This window comes from Alligator mississippiensis, chromosome 14 (assembly GCF_030867095.1).
Source record: "Alligator mississippiensis isolate rAllMis1 chromosome 14, rAllMis1, whole genome shotgun sequence".
NCBI classification, from domain to species: domain Eukaryota; kingdom Metazoa; phylum Chordata; order Crocodylia; family Alligatoridae; genus Alligator; species Alligator mississippiensis.
Window position 1 is genome coordinate 41,513,840 of NC_081837.1, and position 21,573 is coordinate 41,535,412.

A 21,573-nucleotide genomic window follows, 5' to 3' on the forward strand; every position below is an offset into this window, starting at 1 on the left:
TGGAAGCTGATCATTGATTTACAGATAGGGATCACTTTTACAGTGTTCACATTTCATACTTCTCCTCCTTCGTGGCTGGCCTTAAATCAGAACCAGAATAAAATTTGCCAGTCCTCCTGAGACTTGAAATGGGCAGGGACGCTAGCAATCCTCCTCAGTGCCGTCTGCCTGCAGTTACGATGGAAACGATGATATTTTAACTCTCCCTCTGTGGCTTGGCTTTGTCCTAGGAGAACGGCATTGTATCCCATCCCAGAGACCAAGCACTTGAGCAGTAGCTGAAGCAATTTTGTGTGAGACCAGAAGTTGCTTGTGTGTGTGTAGTGCACGATGCGGATATTGTAACTGGTTCAGGTGGCCAGCGGGCCTTTGAACGGATGCACGGGCGCGGTTTTTGTAACGGGTTAAGGTTTTCTTTGTGGAGTGATACTCGGAGTGTAGATTTATATAAACTCATATAGATATATTTTTACTAAAAAATAATAGTTTTTATTAGTATTAGTGGATTTGTAATACCTCCCACTCAAAAAGCAAGGTGCCTCCCTCCCTCTTCTATTCTTGACTTTTTTGTTTCAAGCTCATCCTGCCTCTTTAGGAATGTCTTCAATGTAGACACTGAGTTTATCATTGTTTTCTGCTGATTACTGAGCACATTATCATTGGCAAGCAAGCCCGTAAAGCTTTTTTTAAAAAAAAATTTTTTGGTAAAGATCCTGCAATTAAAGGAATGAAACTTGTTTAAACGTGAGATGATATTATTGCAGCAAGGCAACGAAGGGGTTAGTGGAGCCTGCAGATGGTAAAAAAATTAAAGGAATTAAACAAAAAAGTGCTGGGGAGCATTGTGTTATGGCTACACCGGGGTGTGGCACTCGGCTTCACAGACCTGAAGGTGACGGTCCCCGTCGCAAATTAAAATCATGTGGGCTTTGTGATTATTTTTTCCTGCAAGATGGCCTTTCATGTGTAACCACATGCAGTGTGTCAACATGCTATCTGGCGCCATTAGACTCCAGCAGTTTTACTCACCATACTTTCGTGGGCCCTTGGTATTTCTGTTATGCGTCTTCTTAGAATAGCTTCAGGCATTGTGGTGCAGCAGTTTGGACAGCTGGGAAGCGTGCGTTTAACTATTTAATCTCTTACGGTCTTCAAATATTATGCTTCAGTTTTCATTAAAAAAAACAAAAACCCCAACCAAACACCTACCCAAAAGCCTCCAAAAACAATGCTTATGTTATGCAGCTCTGGCCTCCTTTACACTGCTGCTTGTCTGTAGGTGCAAAGCCAGGCGAGATGAGGCTCTGTTAATACGGAGCCATCCGTGGAAGAGGCAGGTGGTGGTGGTTTTTCAGGTTGCTCTCTTCCCACTAAGCTAGCCTAGGGCTACGGTCTTGACTGAGGTGCCGTGTTGGGGCGCGGTGTAAAATGGACGTGTGGGTTATATTATCCCGTTATGTTGGTGGGATGACCCATGGAGCAGTGAGGCCAGAGCAGCGGGGTGGTCAGATATGAAAATGGGAAGTATATTCCAGCAGACTCGGGGCCACCTTTGGGAGAAAACCTTGTTAGCTCCCCCCTTATTTTGTATAGGGGTGGGTGGGGGGGCACGGGGGTTAAATTAGTGAAGCAAAAAGCACTCAAGACTCTCTCTCTTTCCCCCCTTTCCCTCTTACGGCACGAGAGTTTCTTTGCGCCCTTGGAGGAAGAGGTCAGGGTACAAAACCACTGCTTCCATATGCATGTCATGCAAGGACAGGCTGCCGTTCAGTCGGTTTTTGTATGTATGAGATGCAGAAAAACCCTTTTATGGGCAAGATCTTGATTTCAATTAAGTGTTTGGGGTATTGACAAATCAAACAGCCGGTGAGGGGATTTCAGGCTATCCTGGTGCAGTCGCAAGGCCTTGATTTATAGCTCGGTGTCTAACTGCTCCATCTCGTACAGCGCTGCATTTTGATCGTTCCCGCGGCATTTATCTGTGTCAGCAGTATCTACAGTTATGGGACCTCGACTACAAAGACCAATTTTTTTCTAAATAAAATAATCTCTTTGCTCTCGCACATTTGATTTTGCTTTTTAATCAAAGCACTGAGAGCCAAGAGCCCAGAAGCTCCCCAGCTCCCTCCTGTACTCTCCAAACCTTGAAACAATCCAGAACACAAGCTTCAGTCATTTCCTGTAGTGGTTTTTTGTTTTTTTTTTTTAAAGGGAGAGACTCAAAATGTCCAAATCTGCTGCTTTTGAAATTTGTTTCTCTGTTTTCTTTGTTTAAAATGGATCCACTTAATGTTAAAGATCTAGGCGTTGTTGCGTAGAGGAGAACAATGGAAGCCTCCAGTGGCTTTTCGTCATATTTTACTAATTGGAAATATCTGGTCGTGGAGAAGTTGTCCACTGAATATAGGACGTGCCTCCTCTGTGGGCACTGCATCCTGATTTTGCAGGGGAACGGCGTGTGATCTAATGAAAAGCATGTTCTCAAGATGAGGTTTGGTATTGCACCGGAGTCGGCAGGTTATCAGGTGGTAACTCGAGCGAAATCATCTTAATTTTTGTGATTTGCTTTTTTTAACCATGCTTTAAAACAAGAGTGCCTTGCTTCCAGATAATCCCCTTTCAAAATATATTAGGTTTTATCTGCCCTTTTCAGTTTTTGGCCATAGGATGGATTAGGGTTTTATGGCTCTCTGTGTTGTGAAACATGGATTTTGAAGGCTTTCCTTCTGGACTAGGAGACACGGTTGTGCCTTTTAATCACCCGGAGAAGGATAATTTGGCAAACGTGTTCCTGACTATTTTGCTGGACTTTGAGAACAGCGTGGCGGCGAGCCAGAGAGAATCTGCTCCTTTGCCAATCTCTTTCGTAATCTTTAGCACACGCGGACCTATCAAATGACTTTCTAATTTTTTGCCTGAAGATCGGTTTGTTTAAATTTGACATCTGTTGGTTGCTAAGGAAAAAGGCTATGGCTTTTTTTTGTGGGTTTTTTTTTTTTAACAGGCTGCTTTGTTTTACTGGAGACAAAACTTCACAGCTGATCAAAACGTTCTTGCCATAGCATAGCTATTTAAAATGTTTTAAATTTTGCATCTTCCAAGAATTATACAACGTGGGGGGGGAAAGAAGTACAAGTACACAAATGATAAACAGATCGGGAGGAAACGGCAGATCCCATCCAAGCTAATGGGGCAAGACTCCTGCAACCACAAACCGTGCTGCAGTCCCTCGCACGCCGAGCAAAATCAGTGCCATTGCAAAATGGTGACCTTATACTACTAAAGTAAAGGGAATTGGTGCTTATTATTTCTGCAGTGGAGTGAAGGTTTTATTCTCCTTATTTTGTGGTGTTGACCCTTATCATTAGAGTCTCCCCTATGACCCCATCTTCCCGTGAAAAAGAGGAGAAAATCAGCCACAGAAATTGCAAAAAGAACAGGAAAATTTCAAGATGAGATGGTGCCATTTGCTAGCAATTGTAGACATGCCGCTACCCTTTCAGAGAATAGGCTTAGATGAGACGGGGGGGATCGTCACGAGTATCTTAGTCATGCACAGAGCTGTTGAAATCTGCCAGGTGGCTATTTTTTTATTGGCAAACAAGCGTGTGTGTGTGCATGTGCACAGGTATACATGCATATGTACAGAGCAAGAGATGACATGAAAATTATTGGCATTAAAAGTGAAATGGAATTTAAACTAGCAGTGCTTAAATAATTGCAGTCTTTTAGACTATTAATCACTTGTTTTATCTTAATCCCTTGAGAACTAGTTACGTACCAGAAGTCTGTAGAGCTTGGTGCTGTACCAACCAAAGAAAGAGCTTACCGCTGAGTCACTTAAAAACCTTTAGGTCATTTTCTTGCATCTAAATACTGCATGTAACCAAGTTGATCTAACTGGGGGTGAATCAGGATAATATCGTACCCTTGACGCAGCCTTTGTTGAGTATTAATTAAGGAGCGTCTTTTAAAATGCATATAAGGATTGAATTTATACGACACCCTTTGAGCCAAAATGAAAACAAAACTCTTTCCTTCACTTGACTAGTTTTAAAATAAAAATGACTGACCCAGCCAAACACCCACTGGGAGGGATGGGCTCAGAAAAATGATTCGGGGATTTTAGGGTTGTGGCTGAGCATTTATTTATTTATTTTTTATTTTTTTGTATCTTCTTGCCTTTGAGCAGATCTTCAGTGTTTGAAGAAGATAGAATAGGGGTGAGGAATATTAGGGGAACGTCACTAAAATTTCAGCTTCCAAAAAGTCATACAACCTTCAAAATAGATGTATGCTGAAATTCAGACATACCATACTATATGTCTGGCAAGTACAAATATTTGAGGCTACTTTGGGAGATATTGGGGAACAAGGGACATGGTCAAAGAAGCATCATGTGATGTATCTCAGAATAACAGTAAAACATGCAAAATGTGGTAATGCTTCATTTCTTCCTCACAGCTTGACCCAGTGAGGATGATGTCTGGGGAAGTCCTGGATTCCTGCGTAAGGGTGGGACGGGCATAATCCCTTGGTGTCTCCTCAGTAGGGAATAATTTGTATTGACTGGATAATTAACTCTCGCACAGATGTCATTGTATTGTAGAAATGTTTGTATTTCAACCCCGTTCCTCCAGAGGCAATTCCAGTTAGTGAACAAAATAAAGATGAATGTAGCTAATAGTGCTTTAATGTAGGTTGCCTGACCACGGTGGAGCAGCGATGCTTTGGACTGGTAGGGGTGAGGAGTCTCGGTTACGTTGCTTAACGCACTGCTATAACACGCTCTGATATTAGGGTGGTGAGCATGGTATGAGATCCAGCATCGAACAGAATAACTGTATAAGGACGGCCTAAAACAAGCACCTAGGCATGGGTCCAGGAACATCCCCGGTCTTGTTAGAAGCAGGCTCAGAGCTAGCAGTGACTTTAACCTTCCCATCCAGTGGAGAGTGGTAATATTGTGCTGTCGTTGTTGTGGGCACCAAAGTAATTGGAGGTTTACTGATTACTGTAGATAAGAGTCGTCTGTCTGTGGGCAAGGCTTTCACAGTGCTGTAGGAGCGACTATCAGTCTTGCATTTTCACAGGCAACAGCGCACACAAAGTTTAGAAGGGAAAGGATTCGTAGGGGTACGTGCAGGCTGTTCTTCTAGTGCCGTGTCTGCAGAACGTATTCAACTAATCATTTCAGTCTGCTTTACCTAAAGTCTGGTCTCCCTCTTTCCTTCTTGCATTGCCTGTAGGAAGGACCAGAACGTCCTCTCGCCGGTCAACTGCTGGAATCTCCTCTTAAACCAGGTGAAGCGAGAGAGCAGGGATCACACCACCCTGAGCGACATCTACCTGAACAACATCATCCCTCGGTTTGTCCAGGTCAGCGAAGACTCTGGACGACTCTTCAAGAAGGTAACCGAGCGCTACAGTTAATGCATCTTTTGCTTGGCCCTCCAGAAGAGCAAAACCTCAGGTGTCTCATCTGCTGTGACTCACTGCCAGCTTGACTTAGCACACTGTCTTCTGCCAACACATCCCTTTTCATCACAGCCAGCTGTAATTTGCTTGCCTTTTAAAGCTTTGGGTATTTACGCTGTCTTGATTTGGTGGCTTAAGGATTCTCCTGGAAATAATCTGAGGTTCATAAATCCAAGATGTGGATTGGCTCTCTATTTATAAAAACTGTGCCTCCCTTATTTTAAGGCGCGTGGTTTTCCAAACGAAAGGTTTAGACCTTTTTCTTCAATCCCCAAAAATAACTGTCCAAGAACTACTTTACTTAAAAACAGCCATCCAGTTGCAAACCCCTGAGACTTCTGGTAAGAAACCCATGTTGGTTTTCCATCTTGTCAAATAAAGAAGGAAACTAATTTCTTAAAAATCGCGTGTCTGAACGTCCCTCTGAAAACCACAGAAGAAAAATTTTAAAAGAGCCTTTTGGAAGAGCCTATTTTCAGGACATTGGTTTGGGCAGGGGTCTGAAGTGGTTTATATTTATTAAGAATTTATAGTTTTCCAGTTGATGAAACCTGATGTAGAAGCTTTGGAAAAACAGCTCTATTAGACAATAATGCATTAGTCTCTTTTGAGATTTCTTGATGGTTGCACCATCTGGTGGCTAACATTAAAGCCATTTCAAGTTTTAAAACATTGTCCGTCTCTTGGTTGTCTCAATTCTCGAGAGAGGTTTTTTTTCCCCATTGTAATAATGTCAAGAGAAAGGGTTGCAAGGTTTCTGATGACTATCTAACTGCCCAGGCACTCATCCTACATGGTAGCACAACACCTATAAGATGTGGCTGAGGGCAGCTTTGACCATTCTTTTGGTTTTCACGTTTGCCATTTGCTGTCTGTGGTCTCAGTTTCAGTTGTGCTAAAATCATTGAGACGGGTATTGTGTTTGTGACTTTAAAATTAAAATCTCTTTGGGTGAAATCTTGACAGTAATTGGAGGCCTCATCAGCTTCTCGCTGTGGTCTTGACAGCTGCTTGAAATGTCTTGAGAGAAAGTGTACAGATACTCTAAGCATCCATACCCTGTTTTTAAGTGATGAAGAGGCTCCATGCAAGGCACTGAGATGCAGACTAACTGCTCTAAAATGAGCAGGGCTCGCTGTTTATACATATCATTTTGTGTTAAGAAATGCACTTGAAGGAGATGGAAATCTTGTGCCCTAATGGTTGGGAAACAGTTTTCATTGGTCTCTTCTTATAGCAGCTTTCTGAGGATGGCGGCAGCAGATTGTACAATGTGATTGAGTGGAGACGAACGAGAGCGTGTGTAGCATTGGGTCCCCTTTTGGTCTCTGTGCATCTCCTGAGCGTTAATGGAATTGCAGCAACGTGGGGGGGCAAGTAATACTACACAGAAAATTTAAGTATATGAATGGTGTACATGAATGACCATGTACAGAGTTGGTCTTCTGTCCTTGCTGACCTTTTTAAGTCTTTTATACGTGTTGGGGGCTTTCTGAGTAGAGGCGGGATCTTTATTCTTGGGGGTAATACCACAGCAAGACCTTTTTCTGACATTTTAAAACTTTTCAGTAATTAAGTTACCATTTATTCGGTACTTACATGGGCTTATTGAATAGCAGCCACTCTTTCAATTCCCTTAATCCTTCCAGAGGATAAGTAATCTCTGCCCTCTGGGTTGTGTGGGGAGCAGGGTGTCTGGGAAAATGCCTGACTGAGGAAGCTCATGGAGCTGATAAACTTTCTGGTTTGGCTGGAAATTAATGTTCTCACTTTCATTTCCCTCCTCCTTGAAACGAGCTTGATCTTATCCGATTTTATTTCAGTTTGATCAGCGGGATTTAACGTTGTTTTGAAACTCTAATTCGTTTCTCCCAGACTGAATAGCTTCTCATAGATGTGTGTAGGGAGGAGCCCCCTGTCAAAAATCAAGTAGTTTGTCTCGTTACTGAGTCCACCCAGCTTGCCAAGCTGGCTGAGTGCCAGGGCAGGTATGTGACAAAACCCCTTGGGCTGATGCTGAGTTGCTAGGAGGAAAACTTGCGTCTCGGGAACCTTTTTCCTCTGCAAGATGGTAAGTGCCAGCTGGGAGAGATGGCACTGAACTCGGAGCCTCTTAATTGGAATGTCTTCACTTCCTGAGCCACAGTCAAGCTGACAAGTATAAATGGTACAAAAATTACCGGTAAGGCCTGGAAATAAAAGTACTTGAAGAACAGATTTTTTCATGTAAGCTGTAAAAGGTTTAGCTGCTCAACAGCTAAGCACAGAATCGTGGAGTTCAGCTGCACTCTCATTTAAAGATGCAGCATTTCTGTAACCAGTCGCACCGAATGCGTATCGAGCCCTTCTCGGATATGAAGTGCTGAACGAACGAGTCGAACGGCTGTGTGCAGCGGAGGCAAGAGGCAGCCTGGTTTTTAGATTGGTAGGGAAATGGAGGCACTCAAGTGAAATTTGGCAGGTCGTAGCTGGAGCCAGGAGACCTTTCTGACCTCCATAGTTCGTTCTTCCAGCTCATTTTGCTTCTATTTCCTGGGCTTTGGAAAAGGAAGCAAGGACTTGAATGCAGTTGTGGTTCTCAGAAACACTTTTAAGTGCAACACGGTCTGAACCCTTCCACGGGTTATACGTGCACTGCATTGATTGATGTGAACAGATTGTCTTTTTTTTATCATCTGATGCTTGAGCGGAGGTAGCTTTTTCCACTTTAAGGTGCTGGGAGTAGTGGTTACCACAGGGGAATGTGACAGCTCTGAAAGCCAGTCTCCTTTGAGCAGTTTTGAAACAAGTCTGGGTTTTTTGGGGGTTTTTTTTCTTGAGGAACTGCATGATGGATGAAGCTACCTTGACAGTGTCTTGAGGTTTGCTTGGTGAAGTCATTTAGTGAAAGTATTTTGGCCTACGGGTGTTCAATTTTTTAAAAATGTTAATGCAATTTTAAGTGTACTGGTTAGAAATTGTGGCCTTCGGGACAACGCTGCTACACCCTCTCCATTAGGAGGTGGCTGTCCTTTTCTCCAGGCCTGGGACAGAGTAACGCAGTAAGCCTGGGACGTAAGCAGGAACGACGAATTTACCGCTCAGACGCAATGAGGAGCGGCTCGTTAGGAAGCCCTGCAAAGCAAGTTCGTTTCTACCTCCAGACATCCACTGTCTGTATGCATGCGTGGATGTACACTTCCAATCTCAGCTGAACTGTACATATCATTTAATGCAGTCTCATGGGAAAAGTCTTGCTGCTACTTGTAGAAATGTTTTCAGCTTGCCTCTGTATCTTGAGGTTGTGAAAATTCATTTTTTTTCCCTCCCTTTGTCCTGGCATTTTTCTTGGTGCTTAATGAGAGAGAGTAAGTTTTTTGTTTTTTAAACTATAACATTTTTGGGGGCTCTGGCTAGCTGTGGAGGAACTTTTAGGCCCAGGAGTGTACCGAAGGAAGTGCTCCGGGTGCCTTTTAAGGTGGTGGAAACAGAAGCCTGTGCCTTGAACTTCTGATGGAGGTTGAAGTCAGGGCTTGGGCACCATGTATAATTTAGGGCTTTATAACCAGCACCGTGTACTGTACAAACTGTCAAACATTGGAGGGCCTCAAGCACAGACACGATCAATTTAGGATGCCTCCCCTCCGCGGAGGCACAAGCCTCTGTGTTCTGCACTGGCTGAAGCACCGAGCCCTTTTGAAGTGTAGAGCACGCTGCACTAATCTAGCCTTAGGGCTACAGAGGGCTGAATGGCTGCGATGAGGTCTGTGTTGGAAAGAAACAGAGACATGGGAGGAGGAACATTGTCACAGCTGCTGTCTGTGAACCCTGGAGCAGAAGCAGACCCGGCGCGAAAAGACCTAGTCTTGCTACGGAGCTGTTGACTGAAAGAGCAGCTGGAACATTTTAGGAAACGTGGACTTCAAGTGTCCGGCTGCTGGAAGTAGGTAACACAGCCCTTCGGCAGAAACCCTGCAGGCCACGACCAATTCTTCTGTTGCGCTCCAAGCCCCTTTGTTACGGAGGGAAGGTGTTAGAAGAAGGGTGCAGCGTTGCAAACCGTCAAGCACTGGCATGTTTTTCTTTAACATCAATTAACTTCTGAAATTCCAGTAGTGATTATGCTCGAGTTGCACGTAGGGTTTCAGACAGCTGCTGCTTTCAGCCTGCAGTGTTGGGCTTTGCTGTGTGTCATAGGAGCACTGCGCAGTCTGGCCTTATCTAATTAAGTTTTTCTGTCAGTGTCTTATGATGAAGAGATCCCTTTTCAGGGCTGTTATATGATGTGAAGGGCCTTATTTGTTTGAGTAGTAGATGGAAGCCTGCCAGCCACTTCAAAGGTATCTTTGCTGATAAGGGGAGTTGGGTTGGCTGCCAAAGCCAACATTCGAGTGGTGTCAGACGTACGATGTATTGCTAGTGTTTCTCACTGGCTTTCTGTCCTGTTTACTGCCTTGCTGGGGCTCCCTATAGAAAGTTTAAACACCGAGTGCCAGGGTGTCGTGTCTGTTCGCAGCGAGGGTGGTCCCGGACCCTTTTGGGAAGCCATTGCATCTAGCCAGGAGCAAAGAAAGGAAATGATGCAAAAACCAAGGGAGGCAAAATTCCTTTAGCTGTGAAAAGTTGAGCTCTTCTAACTAAGAGCTCGTCATAGTTTAGCATGGACCTGTCTATATGGACTGCTTCAATTGGTCAGCAAAATGAGGAGACACTAAAAAGTGCTCCTCTCTTTACCTTTCCACACTCAAGCGCTGGGCCTCTGGATCAACTAGTATTTGGATGCTAATGTTTTCCCAAGGCAGGAGGAGCATGTCAGAGGGAAGAGCAGAGCTGCGGAAAGGTGGGGTAAGTAGCCATGGGCAGAGAGGCCGTGAAAGGTCCATGTTGGAGGGGGAGCAATAAAAGTCTGATGGAAAAAACATTTCAGTGTTGGGCTAATGTCCTGACAAGTGGTTGGAAAAGGGCATAAATGTGGGGGTTTTTTTGCTGCTTCTGGTGTTTTTCTTTATTTTATACTTAGCACAGAAATATTCCCTAAGGGCAGACAACCATCTGAGAAGTTTTTAAGGAGGATTATATCGTTAAAAGCAGGGTCTACCCTGCTTTTAAGGATATAATCTGTTGAGTGGGTTAGTTGTGCTGTTGTATATGTGCATGGAGAAATAACTGTCTAATTTTTTGGTTCTTTGGTATGTGCTTTAGAGTAGTTTTGCAGTGCTACTGTACCATGATGGTCCAAAGAACAAGATTTCTTTGGTACTAGCTTTTACTGGACCAACCCAGTCATTGGAAGGAGATGTTGGACTAGCTTTTGGGCACAAAATTCCCTTCCTCGGGTCTGGTGAAGAAACAGATGCAAGTAGTGATAAACACTGGGTTGATCAGTTACTGTTAATGATATCATGTAAATGGAAGTGGTCACTTAAAGCAGAAGAAGGCAATGTGTTTGGAAAGCATCTGTTAGCCAGTGGCCCCCCTTCCTCCTGTGCCCTTTTATCTTTAATTTCATGTTGTGGCAGAGGAGAGTCCAAACAGAGAAATGCAGAGTGGGTTTATTTTATGCTCTCTGGGAAACATGAGGATGGCAAAGGATTGATTCTGCAGCCTCCGCTCTGCCAGTTTAGTGCCCTTCATCCCAGTAAGGGAGGCAGCATCAGGCTCCCGTTCAGTTGTTCGAAGAGGAGTAGTGGATCCCCAGCGAGCTTGCTTGCCGGTGCCTCTGAACAAACAGAATCAAGTGCAAATTCCAGATTGTATCTGGTCGTAATCGCAGCAAATGACTGCCCCTGGGGAGGGGTTTAATATGTTTCTATTTGTCCAATAATTAATGATACAGCCCTGCGTTCAGCTACCGTGCGGTTCTGGCAGAAAAGCCTCAATGCAGGCCAGCGTTCCCATCCTGATCCTCTCCCTGCCTGTCTTGGGAGAGCGTCGGGCTTTGAAGTCAGCTTCCATTCTTGTGCAGGAGTCTTTTGATTGCTCCGTCTACCTCTGTAGGCAGCACATCTTTGATTTCTTCCTACACATCCTTGTTGAGCACAGCCCTTTAACATTTTTTTACCCTCTTCTGTTTGAGCTAGCTCCCTTGATTTCCTATTTTCCCCTTCATCATTCCCTTTATCCCCCTGTCAGCCCTCGGTTTTAATATGGACTCTTAATATCTTTGCATGGGGCTACCTTCATTTCTAGCCCGATGATCATTTTCTCTCCCCTTCAGATATCTCTTTCATGGGATCCCTTGACATTACTGACACGTGTCCTCTTTGAGAAGAGCCCTTTTTTAATTTGGCATCTTTTAGTCACTCTTTCTCTGTTGCCTGTTTTGAGGGGATTTCCTTTAGAAGCCAAACCGAACTTGTATGTTTTGAGTTTAAGGGAAGTATTATTTGATGTAGCGTACTGAAGTCTTGCTCTTTGTCTGGTTTCTGAATAAGCAAGTTTTCTCTTGCAGCCGACAGGATTTCTGTAGCAAGAGTCCAGTGTGCGTGCCGCTGGATTTTGGTGTCGCGACTTGCGGAGCACTGCACTGGGATTATCAGGTGTGTTGTTAGTTGAGACGGAAACAAAATGCTGGAGATGTTGGGAATGTTTCTTGGTGAGGAAGCAGAGTTAATTGAGGCAGTCTGCTATAGCTCCCACTTCTGTCATGCGAGATTTGCAGGGTAAAATATCTGCCTCTTTCCATGATCTTATGTCCTGATGCTCATCCAGGGGCCGAATTACCTTTTCAGAATAATAATACAATACCATAGAGTGACAGTGTAAATCACTCTGGTAGTGGTACTTGCCTAAGCCATAAGCTTCATTTTCAAGGCCCTTCACAGACTTTCTGTACTGCCTATAATCCCCTTGTATATAATCCAGATGAAGAGTCCTGGCTCCAGATGGTCATTGATGCCAGCCTTCATTGCCAACTTGCCAGCCAACGCTTTCTTCTTCGTTTTTTCCTGCGTTGCACCACAGTCTTGGGAGACACCCATAAACATTGCCATGCAAACTCGACTTCCTCCTTCCAATCTCTTCTGGAAATGCATTGGCTGTGATGACTTAAAAAAAATTCTCAGCCTTTAGGATATTGGGGTGACACCACTCTGACATATTATACAGGCTGAAGTGGATTATTGTACAGGCTAAAGTTGCCTTGTTGTTTCCTGGGGCTCTGTGTGCAACTCTACCATATATGTTGTAAGTGCTTTGGGCTGGGACCATCTTTTGCTCTGTGTTTGGTACTTAATACAGTGAGTTGCAGGGCCTCTGATATACCACAGCAGCCCAAATAACGACGACTTATATTGTCATCTTGCGGATCATAGTTTCTCAACCCTGCGGGTACGCGAGACACAGGCAGGAGGTATGCGGGTACCCCAACGCTCGTTCGCCCTCTTTTCCTCTCTCTCTGTCACCCTCTTTTCCTCTCAAAACTATGGCAAAAAATTTGGTGCAATTAAAAAAAATTAAATTCCCCAGCAATAATTCGCTGTTCAACCCTCCTAGCTTTGGCTGACATCCCCTCTAGCCTAGGTACATACCTGAGTTGTGCACCCCTGGTATAAAAGGTGGCAACCCTACCCACACCAGATCAGACATCTGTTATATCACAGCCTCATATGCACAGCCCTTCTCCCAACATATGGCACACACTAGTCTGTAAATATAAAATTCCCTGGAAAATTTAATGTTGGGGTACTTATTAACATTTTCAGAAGTTAGGGGGTACTTACTACTTAAAAGGTTGAGAAACACTGTTCTGGCTCACTATTCTAGTACTGCTGGGGTGAATAAGCACCAGGTAGTAGTAGCACGTACTGCCAGATTCTCAGGACCATTTCCCTAAAAAGAACATTTTCAGGACTTGTGCCCTGTCGCTGTTCTGTACCTTTGTCTAGTACTATTGATCCTGCATTGGAGAGACCTCTCCTCTGCTTTAAATTTTTAAAATGGACTTCCATGCTCACCACGAATTTTAATGAACCTCCCAATGGCTTTTTTGATGACTATTTTAGCTGGCCATTAAGCAGGCGGCTCACTTTAGACGTATGTGGGACTCGCCTATAATCTTTGATTAGTTTAGTTTTTTTTACCAGACAACCACCCAGGGGCAGGTAGGGAAGCCACCCCTGGCCAGCTGGCTGTCAGATGCCATTCACATCATGTTTCAAGAATGTAGCATTTCTAATGTAGCAACGTGCAGTTAAATTGTGTGCCCATATTTAAAAATGAGACATTGAATGGCAAAAACAGTGCTGTAATTTAGTTCCTAAGAACACTTTCTGTGTAGTGCCCACCGTGGTTTGGTTATGGAAGGTGGTCTGTTCAGGTACTGTGCAAGCATGCACTGCAGTTGCTTTGAAAGTAAAAATTTTTTAGAAATCCTATGATAATCAATGAAGCAGTATGACTGCATTAGTTCTTTTAAGGGGCTCTTGCCTAAGATAGGACCTACATTAAAACTGCAGTGCATTTGGCAGGCTGTGGGTGATACTGGAATATATATATGTATATATGTAACAGTTATATTTGTGACAGTTCCACCATCCATATATATATATGTGTGTGTGTGTGTGTGTGTGTGTGTATATATATATATATGTGTGTGTGTGTGTGTATATATATGTGTATATATATGTATATAAAAAATAAAAGTGGGGGGGGAAACCCGACCAGTAGAAGAACATCTTGCTGTGCAGCATCTATTAGCAGCTTATAACTGGGCAAATGATTTCTGAAGAAGAAATATGCAAACATTGAATTTTTTTGACCCTTTCCCCAATTTTTGCTGGACTTAGGTCTATTGTGAAATGACTTCAGTTCCTGAATGGTCCAGTTTCTTGCTGCTGTAGTTAACCAGCTCCCGTTCTTCTATGCTACTTATTTTTAAAGAGAAAGTTCTGTGCAGGGGAAGAATTGATGGAAATTATTTGCACGTGTAGTTTTATCAGGGCCAGCACTATTTACCCACTGCTGTGCTAGGAGGTATAAAATTGTTTTTCAGTCGTAGTGGATGACTTCTGACATGCCGTTAGCGCTCCGTATCGGGTCACATCTAATGACATGATCAGAGCCCATTGCCCCGGGTGACGCACAGGATAGCTCAAGGCTATAACTGAAATGCTTCTGCTAGCTCTGCTGCTGGCTGAAAGCATCATTTCTGTCTATGGAGTGGGCAACCAACATGCTGCATGCAGTTGGCTTTCTTCAGTGTGGGAAATATCTTGTCTTATCAAATTCCCTTTCTCTTCGCATACATTTGTGCGGCTTGTTGCCCCTTTTTGTAGCATATGCCTCTCTTTATCCAGTCTTTAGTGCTTCAGCTTGGATTCAGGTCAGCAAGGGTCTGGGTGACAGTATCTGTTAAACTCTTAGGTCGCTCATCTAATTGTGATCCCTTTAGTCGGCTATGTCAAGAGAAATTTCTCATGGCAAATTTGAGAGAGGACATCGGGGAGAGTAGGTAGCATGGAGCCGCCATACGATGCATCACACTTGTGCGCATGCTATTACAGGACATTACTTCTAATATTTCATGGGACTTCACTGCCAGCTGGTAGGGCTTGCCACCTCTTGAAAACCTTTTCACATCTCTCTCAGTTGATAGGTGAGACTGTGTAGCTGGCTTCACAATAAGAGCGAGTGCTCTCAGCCATAAAATTGTTTGATTTGTTGGGGGTTGGGAATGTGAAGCCTGATATTTGACAGCATCAGTGCTTAAGACAGCAAAAATAGGGAGCTCTTTGTAAGCCAGATAGATGAGCCAGAGAGTGCAGGTGGTAGTACGGTATTACTGTAATGTATGGATAGTGTTGGGTTTTTTGTTTTTTTTACAGCCTTGTACTTACATAGGACATTTTTCATTTTAACGTATCAGCTAAATGAAGAATGTAGTATCCGCTATGAAGATTGGTAGGGAGAATGACTCCCTACATAAGTAACAAACTTCTGCATGAATAAGCCACGTTTTGGACCGCTCTAAAAAATATACGCTCTTGGATTGATTATTTTTGTTGGAGATGCATGACATCCACTGGGTAGCACGTGTTTTTATAGGTGATCTCTTGTCACTAAGCTGAGATGCTGGGGGGGAATGAACACAGAAACAACAGAAGACACTGTAGGGATAGTTGGTTCTACAAGGTTATGTAAGAACGAGTAAACCTATTAAACACACATTAAAAAGGGTGATGAATAGTGACGTGAAAAATTTACATACAAGTTTGTATGAGTGCAAGAGAGACCTACAGCCTGTCCTAAAAATAAATCTGAGCAACAGAGACCCCTCGCATACAAAAAGTTTTTGGAACCTTAATGAACTGGGGACTATATAAGTGAGAAATAATTACTAATTGGTTATGATGGCAACTTGTTTTCTGCAGAAAAACTGATTGGACTGTGGATATAGTTACCCAGCTGAACAGCCCAGCTTGTGTGTGTAAATTCCAGTTGATGGAAGCTGGGTTGTTCATCCTATATATAATATTGAATTATTATATATGCACGTATATGTACAGGCATGTGCACACTCCTTTTTTTAGGGTTAAAGATGTAGCTATAATTGGGGGGGAAAAACTATGGATTGCTTTAGGTTTTGGTTTTCTTTCTTTTTTTTTTTTAAATATTGCATAGAAGAGTGCAAAAATCTAGAACTCTTGGTTCAGAAATAATACCTTTTATTAAATCAAGTAGGAAATCACAAAAAAAAAATCTCTTTTTCTGCAAGCTTTTGTGCTCAAATGCCCTTCTTTTCGTCTCAGACCAACACAGCTACCAAATACATCCCTGAAGCATAGAAGATTAAACATTTGAGTTTCTATTGTCTATTTTCACTTTGACAGTTTTGTAATTGAAAGAAGAATGCAATTCTTCCTTAATTCCTGCCCAGGGCAGGGGGTCGGACTCGATGATCTAATAGGTCCCTTCCAACCCTGAACTCTATGAAATAAGAAGTTGCTGTGATAGTAGGCTTGGGTTTTCCCCTCCACTTCATCACTGATTTCAGGGGCACTCAAAAAACCAGAGCATTGCTGTCTATCTTAGTGTTCGATGTGTCTGCCCATCATGATGGTATCAGAGCACCCCCCACATAAATGTGATCGCAACAGCGCAGTGTCTAGTGGACTTTGTGGCGTGGTTATTTTGAATGCAAACCGTCTTCCTGCCAGGTTGTAGCCGTGTTCGGAAGGTATGTGATATTTGGAACATAAAATACTGACAGCATTCCTTAACTCTCCTATTTATTACTGCCCTAAATTTTTGGAAGCTGAGGTCGTAATGTTCAGTGGAATGCGGAACAGCCAAGTAAGCGCTGCCATAGATCCCGAAAATGTCTTGATTAAATTAGATGGGGGCCGGGGGTGGGGGATGGAACAAAGAGCGCGTTGAGAAGCTGGCGCAGCACTCTGAGAATTAATGTTCCAGTTAAGTGTGGCAGCGACCTACTGCTCTGCACATGCTTCAAACACAGCTCCTCGTAACAAAAGAGGGAGTGTATGCGAGCGCACTTGTGGCAGCTCTTAGTTTTCTTGTCCTGGGCTGAAAAGGGGCTTTGAGATGCAGACAGCTTCAAATGCAAAACCTGATTTTGCAAATTAAAGAAGGCTGGGTGATAGTCGAATCATTTGTCCTCTCCCCAACGGATTGCCACAGTTACCATGTTCCTAATACAAAGAGTGGGAGTGGCATTTCTTTTTTCCTCCGCTCCTCTTCAGCCAGGCGTGTCTTTGCAGCAACAGCCATTGTATTTGGCATCCCTTCTCGCCACTGCCCCAGCCCGCTGAGGATTCGGCGCGCTGTTCAGATAATGGCATCTTCCAGGAAGAATGTCAATGAATTTCGTTGTGCAGGCTGACCTCCCGGGTCAAGACAACGCAACTCAGTGTTTCTTTTGCATTGAGAACTTGGATGTGGAAAAATGCAGATGCTCCCTGACTTTAAGATGGTTAGAGGGTGTCACGAACACGTGCTTTTACTGCAAGCATTATAGCTGCGCAAAGTTTAACCTGCATTGTTTTTAATGCAGCGTTTCCTGTGCTGTGCCAAATTCAGCCTTCTTAGACTCCAGGCATCTGGATAAAGGAAGTGTGGAGCTAGTCTCAAATCATTGCCTTCTGTCCCATGCCCTGTTTTGTGGTCACTGGTGTGTTCGACCCATGCACATCTAGGTCCTTCTGGTTCGTAGGGGTGTAAGTGCAGATTTTCAGCTTGCTGGCTCCGAGGCTGTTGCACAGTATCACAGGGGTCTTCTTGTGATGTTCTTTCTGCTGTAGGCATCCCTTTTTCTCCTGTGAACCTGATACTTGGTTCCTCGTTTCCTTAGCTTTTTGGTCTTTCCAGCATGGCATTAAATATATGATCCAAGCTCTAGACAGTTGGACTCCTTGCGTGACATCACTTTTGTCGGGGCAGACGGGCCCGTTTGCAAAAAGTCGGATTTGTTTCTGCCCGCTGTGTCGATATTCAGCTTGTCAAAGACATTGTCCCTCCACACTCAGTTTTAGGCTTGGCAGTCGGAGACATTTTCTCTGTTGTTTTAACTGGATGTTGATACTGGATGCGTGTATGCAGCCTCTTCTCCCAAAGGTTTCTGAGGTACCCCAAAGGCTGAGAAATGCATCACCCACCATTGAGAAGGAGCCAGCTCTGGGGAGGAAAATAACAGCTGTTTAACTACACATAGGAAATGAAGAGCCAGCCAAGTAGAAATCGTTCTGCCTCTCTACTCTCCTTCTAATAACCCAGATTGAAAATTGGACAACTGCCTCTCTTTCTGTGAAAAGTGCCAGGGGATCTTTTAATACTCATGAGTGATCTGACCTACGTCTCCTCTGAAAGCACATCCAGTAGCATGTTATTTTGGGGCAACGCTTCGCTCCTGGGAAGGAAAAACATTCATTACCAAATTGCTAGTTTGCTTTCTCAAATCTCTTGGCAGTCTCATCCATATCTAGACCTGGTCTCTGCCTGCTTAAAGGTGAGGCCTGAAGATGCTAGCCACTGACTGAGAAATGTTTTCTCCTCCGTATTGTCTTTTTTTTTCGTGCATCCCCGTGCTGTCTTCCAAAGGTTCCTTGAATAAGTTAAGGGTCTCGTGATATTTTCCCTCCCTATCGGGGGCTTAGGCGCAATAGCCTCTGATATGGAGATACCTTTAGCTGTCCAGCTCCTAGATACTACAGCTCTCCGTCTTTTTGCTTCAGGTCCTTATTTTTCAAGGGCTCAACTGACAGTTTTTGCCAACGCCTGAGGAATTTCCTTTGGTCTTTTCCTTGCTGACTGCTCTACTTCCTGCAGGGTGTACATCGTACTAGTTCGCCCAGCTTTTAGATCAGCTCTTTCGATTCCAGTCCCTTCATCTTCACCCAGCGAAAACTGCATTGGGATGAGCATTAGTTTGACTTAGCTGGTTTGAAAGCTCCTGAAACGGTTTTTGTTTTCACAACACCGATTTTTTTTCTTACCTTCAATCCAATGGTGCGATGGATATTTTTCCTAGTCCAGGGAGCAGACTCCTTTACAACCGCAAAAGATCTTGTTGCACCTTTTGAGTTAACGTCTTCCGACTCTTTACGCTTCTTCATCCAGAATTTGCACCTTTAGTGTCTTAGTGGTGTTCATCTCGTCCTAAACAGTTGCTGTTCCAACAGTGTTGCTTTTGAATGAGCAGTCTTAGGCCAGAAGCAGACAACTGGCATGCAAAGAATTGGGTGAAAGGAAGATGGTTGGGCCAGTTGAGGCAGTTTGAACAACATACGCTGCTGAACAACAAAGCATGCTGCTGATCAACTCTTTCTATGTGAAAAGTTCAGTGCCCGGAGCATTAAAAGCAGAACCAGCCTTTTGGTTTTATTAATCATCCTTAATGTTAAGAAAAGGGCAGCCACAAAATCGTGGGGACTGCATGACTTCAGGGATCAGCAGCATCTTTGGCTTTCTCCTCTGCCGGATGGTGGAAAGAATGCAGAGAATATTATTGCAACATTCCTCGGAGATTGGGAACCATTGATTCTTTCCCCCTCTTCTCCCTCCGCTTCTTTAAATTTTAAAGTCAACTGCAAAAGTTGAATACTTCTTTGTCTTGGCTCCAGCCTGAAGTTTGTTTATTTTATTTTTTTTACCAATGCATCTGGCCACCCAGGGATGGGGTTTGGGGTGTGAGAGCCTGGAATATATGGAAATTCAAACCATCTGAACTCAGGTTTCAGAGGTTTCTGCTTATTTTGGTTTAAGAATATTTTTTTTTATTAGGGTCACAAGTGAGTAAGGCAAACTATTTTCACTTCAGCCCGTTCTATGCCAAGACACGGTTTGGGTCATAGGGATCAAACAGCAAACGTTTTGGAAGTTTACGTAAGTAAAAATGAAGAAATGGAACAAAATAATAAAGCAATTGTTTAAGCAAGGAGGGAAGTTTGATGTAGCAGTAGGCCTCTTAATCCAGCTTCTTTTTCCCAGCATGTCTCTGGGATTTTCACACTAATGCCATTCTTAAACCTATAACAGAAGGTCAGCAGTGTCCCACTGGCCATCATGTATCTGTTGTTTGTTTTGGGTCCATATAGCTAAAACTCCTCCAAGTTTTGGTACCTAATCCATTGGCATGGAGTACTGGTTTCCTCTGGTCAGCTGAAGTAGTGTTAGAGCATTGAAATAAAGACTTGAGGAGAATTTTTTTTTGTAAGCAAGTTTGGTTTTTTTGAACTATCCAACGCACATTTTGCACACTTATCCTTGAAGCTGCTACAGTATTAAAAAAACCAAACAAAAAAAAAAATAGGTAAGTTTTATGTTTGCCCCCCCTAGTCCACAGTTTAACTGTGGCCAAACTGGTGTCTGATTTTATTTTCCCTCATTTTTTTTTAACCTTGCTGGGGTTATTTGACCTCAGCAGTCTTTCCTGCCCAGAGCAGGGGGGCTGGACCCATGATCTCACGAGGCCCCTTCCAGCCCTGAGCGTATGTGAATCTCTGACTGCTCCTAGACTTTCAGCTTTTGTGTGCCAAACTGCAGCTGCAATTTAACCCTGTAGAAAATTGGATTCAGTATTTAAAATGCTGATACAGCCTTATCTGCCAAGACATGAATGGTGCTGCTTTAACGCCGAGTGAATGAATCAAATCTGCAAGCTGGATAAAATTACTTCTTGCTACATGTTGTACTAGATGGGTTTGCACCTGTTAATTAGAAAAAGAAAAACAAAAGCAAAGAAAAAACCCGCCAATGGCTAGTTCATGTCCATTGAGCCTGGCTGCTTTTGGACCGGACAGGGTGGGGAGATTGAGGCATTGCTCCCCTCTTTAAAATGAAGCGCATTCAAATTAGTAAACTACTTGGTGCAGGCGTGCTTCTCTCTCCTAGGTCTCTTAGTAAACCCGGCTATTAAATGATAGGTGGGAGAGTTAGTGTGAAGGATTGTGCTGGGAGTGCTACGTGTGTGCATTTCAGAGACTTGTACTGTTAACTACTGCTAGATAGGTGGTGGTGCCCGCTCTGAAGGCAAGTTGGCGTGGCACAGCTGAGCAAGGATGCTGGCCCCTTAATGACACCGCTGCAGCTTGCAAGGATGCCCAGCCTAAAGGGACATCATTGTTGATCACCCTTGGAGAACTGAAACCCTCCTGGAAGTAGCTGTGGCTGGGTGGCATGCACTCCTGTTGAACGTGGAATCCAGGCCTCTTTTGGGCAACAATTTATGAAGAGATCTTCAAAACACCCACCCTCAGCAGCTTTTTTTTTCCCCCTTCAGTGTCCTATTTAGATGACTCATTTTCTTCCATGATGCTTAAAGAAAAGAGATACATTTTTGTCTGATAACTTACAAAGACGGCTCTGTTTTAATCTTTGACTCTTAGTCCTCCCCGTCCTCCCCCCCACTTTTTTTTTTCCTTTGGAGCAGAGCGTTTGGGACGGCTGCAAAGAACTAGTTGCTTTATCATAGTGGGGCCTCGTCAGGTTTCATGCGAGCAAATAATTGTCCTTTTTCCTTAGGTTAGGCTTTCATTGAAGGGGACTTCCCCCTTGAAATGCAGATGGCTTATAAAGTGATCCGTTGGAGCGAACAGTGGTTAATTACATAGCTTTTAAGAGGGGCACGGTGTAGGGCACCGTGGATCAGAAAGTCACAGT

At 43.7% G+C, this 21,573-nt stretch overlaps 1 protein-coding gene across 3 annotated transcripts in view; it reads left to right on the plus strand.

Moving 5' to 3' along the window:
• Positions 1 to 21,573, plus strand: part of SRGAP2 (SLIT-ROBO Rho GTPase activating protein 2) — a 163,687-nt gene that overhangs the window by 76,262 nt on the left and 65,852 nt on the right. For all 3 annotated transcript variants that reach the window (XM_014609120.3, XM_006267815.4, XM_019477241.2), the window contains exon 4: positions 5,250 to 5,412. In XM_014609120.3, coding sequence (XP_014464606.2) covers positions 5,250 to 5,412 — 163 coding nt within the window. The remainder of the gene's footprint in view (positions 1 to 5,249; positions 5,413 to 21,573) is intronic.